Here is a 7,770-nt window from a genome sequence, read left to right as displayed (position 1 = left end):
GGGTTGGGTTGTAGCTTACCTCTGCCTGTCTCCCTGGGGAATATGTTTTATGAACTGAATAAATTAAGGGAGTAGGTATATTCCAACAGCGTAGAGAGGTTTATCCTTAGAGGTTTTATTCTCAGAGTCTTTCCCTTGCTGCCCAGTTCTGCCTGCAGCCAGAGCTCTGTGTGGGGAGAGCTGCACTGTAGTTTCACGGAGTCATGAGTCACCAGGGCCGGGAGGGCCGCCTCGTCTCACAGACAAAGCAGCCGAGGGTCGGGGGAGAGAGGCCATCCTGTCTTCTTCCAGAGGATGGAGAGTCGCTGCCTCAGAGCCACCAGAGGGGGCGCTGTTGCTCGAGCCCACGGTCCTGCCGCCCCACCCGGCAGCACGTGGCCTCCTGGGAGTGCTGTGTGCCATCCCCCCACCGAGCGGCGGCTGCAGACCCCAGTCCTCCCACAGCAGGCCACTTGCAGGTTTTCCATGGGTGGAAGGAAGGATGTTTGAGGGAAGAGGGCAGATAACGCTGTGGGCATGGGAGGGCGGGCGAGGCAGGGGCGGCCCCCAGCGGGGCCTCCTTTCTTGAGGACGCGCGCGGCAGGGACCTGGTTCTCTGGCCTCTTTAAGCGAGCTTGTGTGAAGTCGACCAAGCCCTCATTAGCCCTCCGCTCTGAGCACTCAGAAGCCAAGCAGAGACCAACCCAGCACGTTCTCAACCGCAGCCACCGAAAGAGCCAGACCAAACCCACTGCTGATGAGTTGATCCCGACTCATAGCGACCCCACAGGGCTCCCGAGGCTGTAAATCTCTGCGGAAGCAGATTGCCACATCTTTCTCCCGCAGTGCTGCTGGTGGTTTCAAACCGCCGGCTTTTTTGGTTGGCAGTTGAGCGCTTAACCACTGTGCCACCAGGGCTCCCGGCTGCAGCCACAAAGATCCCTAAAGAAGGGCAGGAGACCCGCTTCCGACCTAAGACTTGGGAAGTCTACCAGGTGGTGAAACAGCCGAGAGACTCAGGGGACCGGTCCAGAGTCGCCAAGTTCCGGCCAAATGCAGCGCTCTTGCTCCTGTCAGGCCGCGTTCATCCCGGGAGGGGTGTCCCTCCTCCGCTCTTTATTACCTTCCCACACTCTTTCTGGGTCTGTGTCCTTGTCTTCCAGCGCACACTCCCACATACACATAGGCACGCAGACCCCAGACACACACGTGAACACACACACACCCCAAAGACACACACGCACACACCACACACATACACAGACACACGCAGACCCCAAAGACACACACAGAGACCTCAAAGACACACACATGTGCACACACAGACACACATAGAACCCCAAAACACACAGAACCCAAAAAACATGCACACACGCAAAGACACACAGAGACCTCAAAGACACACACGTACAGGCACACACAGACCCCAAAGACACATGCACACACACAGACACACACAGACTCCAGAGACACGTGCACACTCACACACACACACAGACCTCAGAGACGCACGCGCGCACACACACACACACACACACACACGCGCACACAGAGTTCCCTCCCGTACCCACAATCATACGTGCCTAGGCACAGGTTTGTCCCAGGACCATGTTAATGGGACCAAGCACGAGCAAGCGTTGTTGGGATGGATGAACTAATCAGTAGTAGAGAGACTGTTGTTTTTTTTTACAGAACTACACATACAGTTTACAATGAGCTTTCCCATTTAACTGTGTGACTTGGACACCTTCCACGTGGGTATATGTGGTGACCCCATGAACAGCCCACAGCTCCGTCACCCCTGACCGGGCAGGCCTTCCGGAGCAGACCTGAGCAGCCCCCCAGGGTATACCAGCAGCCCTCACTTCCTCGGGTTCCTGGAAGGCAGCTGTGAACTAATTTGGTTGAACTGATTGGTCAGTTTTTAAAAAGAAAAAAGCCATCCATTAAACAAGTCAAACAGGTGTTGTTTTTGTCTACACAATATTTACTGGTTTGACTAAATTTTCTCTTCAACCAGGTGCTTTGGAGTTGAGTAAACAAATTCTTATATGCAGAAGTAAATGTAAACGAATAATTGGTTAAGCATTATTTGCCCCCAAAGGTGACCATATCCACATTGGGGTGAGAGGGAGGCCAGGCCTGACCTTCTTCATTGGGCTAGGGGTTTCCTGGTCCATTAAGCAGGAGCCTGTTCAGTCTTCACCTTTACAAGGTGCGGGCTCTCACACCCGCTCAGAGTAGAGCTGGCCCACGAAGCCTGCCCTGTGGAGGGCACATACTCAGAGCTGGGGACACAGGCTTCGGCAGCGTCAGCTTGGGGGCCAGTCCTGAGCTTGGGCAAGTGACGTAATCTCTCTGAGTCTCAGTTTCCTATTCTGAAAAGTGGGTATAATAACTACCTCATCTGTTTTCTCTGAGGATTAAAAGAGGTAATACAGGTAATGCACTTAGAAGAAGTCATGGCAGGTAACAAGTTCTCACTCAGTAAACAATAATAATTGCTGCTGTTGTCATGGTTACCTCAAAGGTTCTGAGGAGGGCCTTCAACTCATCCAGAGGCCGATTTCACTGATATAGGAAGTTTCTTCGCACCCTATAGAGCCTAGACTTACTATTCGAAGACCATAATTTACTTTCCCTTGTAAATCATAGCAAGTATAGATTTAAAGCTACAGGAAACCTCAGAGATCACCTGGTTTTCTCCCCTATTTCAGAGGCAAGGAAGTGGAAACCAGGGCATTCAGGCGTTTGCCGAGGATCCTTCCCGGAGTGGGTGGCAGAGCTGGGTAATCCCAGATCCAGGCTGCTGGCCTCAGGGTGCATTGCCTTCCAGCTGCAACACCATGCTGGAAGCACAAGACATGGTCACAGGTTCACACCAACATACTTAACTGACCGTTTAGGGGAGCACGTATGAGACCAGAATGGCACTGGGAATCCGAAAGGTGAGCAGGGAAAGGGGCGCCATATTGGTTAGGACTTCCTAATCACAGGTAATAGAAACCTAGCACAAATGAACACAAGCACAAGCTAACTTCTTCAGCACAAGCCTGCAGGGTCAGAGGAAGGCTGCATGAGACGGGGCCTGGGACTGTGAACTGGACTTTGTTCTTCCTGGATACGCTGTCTGTCCATCTTCAATCTCTACTCGTCTCTGTTGGCTCTCCCTGCACATAACAACAAAACAACAGCCCGTTGCCATTGAGTCGATTCCGACTCATAGTGACCCTGTAGGACAGCGGAGAACTGCCCCATGTGGTTTCCAAGGAGCAGCTGGTGGATTCCAATCACTGACCTTCTGGTTAACAGCCTAGCGCTTTAACCACCACGCCAGTGGGGGACTCCCTTGCACCTAGCTTCTCTCCATGTAGTAGCCCTAGAGCCATATGTTCCCAGCTGAGCAGCTCCAGGAGAGAGAGCTTCTCACCCTGGTATCCATGTAATGCCAGGGGAGAATTCTGATTGGCCCTGGTCCGGTCATGTGCCCACCCCTTGGACCAATCACTGTTACCAAGTGGATGAGATACTATGATAGGCCATGGCTGGATCAGGCATCCGTCCCGTGACCAGGGGCAGGAGTCTGTCATTGGCATCTCCTTCAGACTGTCTACCACCGCCTGTCTGTCCGTTTGTCATTCTGTAGTGGTTTGCATGTTGCTATGATGCTGGAAGCTATGCCAGTGGTATTTCAAATACCAGCAGCGTCCCTCATAGTAGACAAGTTTCAGGAGAGCTTCCAGACTAAGACAGACTAGGAAGAAAGGCCTGGTAATATACTTTAGAAAATTAGCCCATGAACAACCCCATGGATCGCAACAGAAGATGGTCCGATTGATGCTCCAAGATGAGCGCCCGAGGCTGCAAGGCGCAACACAGTGGCCACAACAATGGGCTCAAACGTGCTACAATCATGAAGATGGTGCAGGACCAGGCATCCTTCCATGATACTGTACACAAAGTCTCCATGAGTCAGAGCCGACTCAACGGCAGCTAACAAGAATGACCAGACGGGGTGGAATGGATGAGGAGTGGCTGGCTGCTCGAGGAGGGCTGGGCAGACAAAACAGTGGGCCCATCCCAGGGACCCCAGAGGAAGGCTGTGTGTGCTTAAGACAAACTTCACTTACATCACCCTTCATTCAAGATCTGCCCAGGAGCTCCTCAAACCACAGATGAACATTTTTATACATATAAATTCACAAGATTACACAATTTACATGTAAAATGAGGCCCGTTTTCTCAAGAGATTCATGTATCAGCTCCGAAGCAATTCTGAAGGAATCGTTGCAAAATTGTTCTTCGCATTAGCAGTCCTGCTAGAAAATAGCGCAGAGACTCCCACGGTGACTCCTTGGACAGACAACTTCCATTTGAATGCAGAAGTATTATTTTATTTTTTAAAAATCCCGATGACATACACAATTATTTGGATAATGATAAATCAATACAAAATATGTTACCCAAATGTGTGTGAGGCCCAGTGTAAACACTTTCCTTTTTCATTTAAGAGTTTTGGGACATGAGAATGGCTGTGAACCTTTGGCTGAGTATAGAGCAGGGTTTTTAACTTGGGGTTTGTGGGCCCCCTGTGTGGTTATTCTCAGTCACATCGGAATCCCCTGGGGAGCTTGTTAAAATTAGGTGGTTCAATAGGGCTGAGTGAGGCCAGGCATCATTATTTTCTGAGCGCTCTGAAAATCACTGGAGATTTTGACCAGCCCTACCTAGGAAAGTGTTCCTAAGGAGCCCTGGTGGCGCAGTGGGTAAGCGCTCGGCTGCTAACTGAAAGATCCACGATTTGAACCCACCAGCCACTCTTCGGGAGAAAGATGTGGCAGTCTGCTTCCGTGAAGATTTACAGCCTTGGAAACCCTATGAGGCAGTTTTACTCCGTCCTACAGGGTTGCTATGAGTCAGAATCAATTCGATGGCATTTTGGGTTTTTTTAGGACAGTGTTCCTGCATATAGGACTGGTCTTCTTGCACCAGAATTTGGAGGGCTTGTTAAAATGCAGATTCCTGGGCCCCACCCAGACCTACTAGATCAGACCTGGGGTGGGGAGGCGGAGCAGGGTTGTGACTCTGTAATTTATTAAGCACCCCAGGAATTTGCAACACAGTGTACAGGGAGATCCCAGGTACTTTCTCCCCAGTTTCCCTCAAAGGTAACATCTTGCATAACTATAGTGTGCTAGCAGAACCAGGAAATGGACATTGGTACAATCCACAGAGTTTGTTTAGGTTTGACTAGTTTCACAAACACTTACTTGTGTGTGCGTGCATATATGCAGTTCTATGCCCCGGGTGGTAACTACTAGCCGAAAGGTTGGTGGTTTGAACCAACCTAGAGGCGCCTCAGAAGACAGTCCTGGGGACCTGCTTCTGAAAGGTCACAGCCTTGAAAACCCTATGGAGCAGTTCTACTCTGCACACATGGGGTCACCATGAGTCAGAATCAACCCGAGAGAAATTAACAATGACAACATGCAATTTTATCCCATGTATAGATTTGTGCAACCACCACCACAGCCAAGATGCAGAACCGGTCCATCACCACGGGCTCTGAAGTGCTACGCTTCTATAGCCACCCCCACCCATCCTCACCGCACCCCTAACTCCTGACAACCACTATTTTCTCCATCTCTATAATTTTGTTATTTCAAGACTCTTGTATAAATGGAATCTTACAGCATGTAACTTTTGAGGTTTGCTTTTTTTCTCTCAGCATAATTCCCTGGAGATCCATCCGAATTGTTGTGTGTACTTCGTATGTGTTCTTTTTTATTGACGTGTGGAATTGCATGACATGGACATACAGAGTTGTTTAACCATCAACCCACGGAAGAACATTGAAGGTGTTTTCAGGTTTGGCCATTAGGAATCTAGATGTTATGAAAATCAAAGTACATGTTCGGGAATGAGCATAAGTCTTCATTTCTCTGGGATAAATGCCCAAGAGTGCAATTGATGGGTCACATGGTAAACACATGCTTCGTTTTGTAAGACAGTTCAACTGTTTTCCAAAATGGCTGTACCATTTTCCATTCGCACCAGCAACATACATATGATAGTTTCTCCACATCCTACCAGCATTTGATGTTATCACTGTTTTTTATTTTAGTCATTCTGATAGTGTATACCGACATCTCATGGGGTTTTATTTGACATTTCTCTACGGGCTAATGATCTTGAACATCTGTTCATGTTTTTCCTTGCCATCTTCTAGCCTCTTCATTGAAATGCCTGTTCATGTCTTTTGCCCATTTTCTAATTGGATCATTTGTTTTTTTTACTGTTGAGTTTTGAGAGTTCTTTCATTATTCTAGATGAAAGTCCTTTGTCAGATATGTGGTTTGCAAATATTTTCTCCCAGTCTGTAGTTTGTCTATTTATCCTCTTAATAGAGTCTTTCAAAGAACAAATGTTTTTAATTTGGATGAAGTCTAATTTATCAATTTTTGCCTTTTATAGATTGTGCTTTTTAGTGTCAAGTCTAAGAATGCTTTGTGTATCCCTAGATCCCAAAGATTTTTCCTTTATGTTTTCTTTCCTAAAAGTTTTATAGTTTTACATTTTAAATTTAAGTCACTGATTCATTTTGAGTTAGTTTTTATATAAGATATGAGATTCTTTTTTTTTGCCTATGTATGTCCATTTGCTCCGGCACCATTTGTTGAAAAGACTATCCTTCCTCCATTGAATTGCTTTAGTACATTTTTCAAGAAAAATCAGTTGAGTATATCTGTGTGGGTCTTTTCCATTGATCTCTGTGTCTATCCCTCTGCCAATACCACAGTCTTGACTACTGCAGCTATAAGTCTTAAAATCGGTAGGCTGATTCCTCCCACTTTCTTCTTCTTCTTCAAGATTGTTTTGGAGCCCTGGTGGTGCAGTGGTTAAACATTCAGCTGCTAACCAAAAGGTCAGCAGTTTGCATCCACCAGCCGCTCCTTGGAAACCCTATGGGGCAGTTCTACTCTGTCCTACAGTGTTGCTATGAGTCAGAATCCACTTGACGGCCCTAGGTTTGGTTTTTTGGTTTTAAGATTGTTTTGGGTATTTCAAGACTTTCCATATAAATTTTAGAATAAGCTTGTCTATGTCTATTAAAAAAAAAGTCTTTCTGGGATTTTTTATAGGAATTACGTTAAATCTATAGGTCAATTTCAGGAGAATTCAAATCTCTACTATGTGGAGTCTTCAAATCCATCAACATGATATGACTCACCATTTATTTAGGTCTTCTCTGATTTCTTTCATCAGCATTTTGTAGCTTTTATCATACAGATCCTATACATGTTTTGTTAGGCTTATGCCTAAGTATTTCCTTTTCTTTGAAGCGATTGTAAATGGTATTGTGTCTTAAAATTGGTTTCTGCATTTCCTTGTTAGTATATAGAAATATGATGATATTTTTGCGTGTTGATCTTGAATCATGTGACCTTGCTGAACTCATTTATTAGTTGTAGGATTTTTAAAAATTATTATTCCTTGGGGTGTTCTATGTAGACGATCATGTCATCTGCAAATAGGGACAACTTTTTTCCTTTCCAATCTATATACCTCTTATTTCTTTTTCTTGCCTTATTGCACTGGCTGGAACCTCCAGTGCTATGTTGAGGTAATAGGTAACACATCATTTCTCTATGGCTGCTTCAAGATTTTTCCATTGCCTTTAGTTTTCAGAAGTTTATTTGTGATGTGTCTCGGCATGGATATCTTTGGGTTTATCCTATCTGAGTTTCACTTGGCTTCTTAAATCTAAAAGTATATGTCTTTTGCCAAATT

General features: G+C 46.4%; 1 protein-coding gene across 1 annotated transcript in view; it reads left to right on the top strand.

Moving 5' to 3' along the window:
* Positions 1-7,770, top strand: part of TBXAS1 (thromboxane A synthase 1) — a 73,953-nt gene that overhangs the window by 23,487 nt on the left and 42,696 nt on the right. Inside the window, exon 2 of the mRNA XM_023736879.1 lies at positions 1,672-2,927. Coding sequence (XP_023592647.1) covers positions 2,896-2,927 — 32 coding nt within the window. The 5' untranslated portion in view covers positions 1,672-2,895. The remainder of the gene's footprint in view (positions 1-1,671; positions 2,928-7,770) is intronic.

The sequence above is a fragment of the Trichechus manatus genome, unplaced genomic scaffold (genome assembly GCF_000243295.1).
Source record: "Trichechus manatus latirostris isolate Lorelei unplaced genomic scaffold, TriManLat1.0 scaffold00093, whole genome shotgun sequence".
NCBI classification, from domain to species: Eukaryota; Metazoa; Chordata; class Mammalia; order Sirenia; family Trichechidae; genus Trichechus; species Trichechus manatus.
The sequence above is the reverse complement of the archived record's forward strand: the minus strand, read 5'-3'. Positions and strand labels throughout refer to the sequence as shown.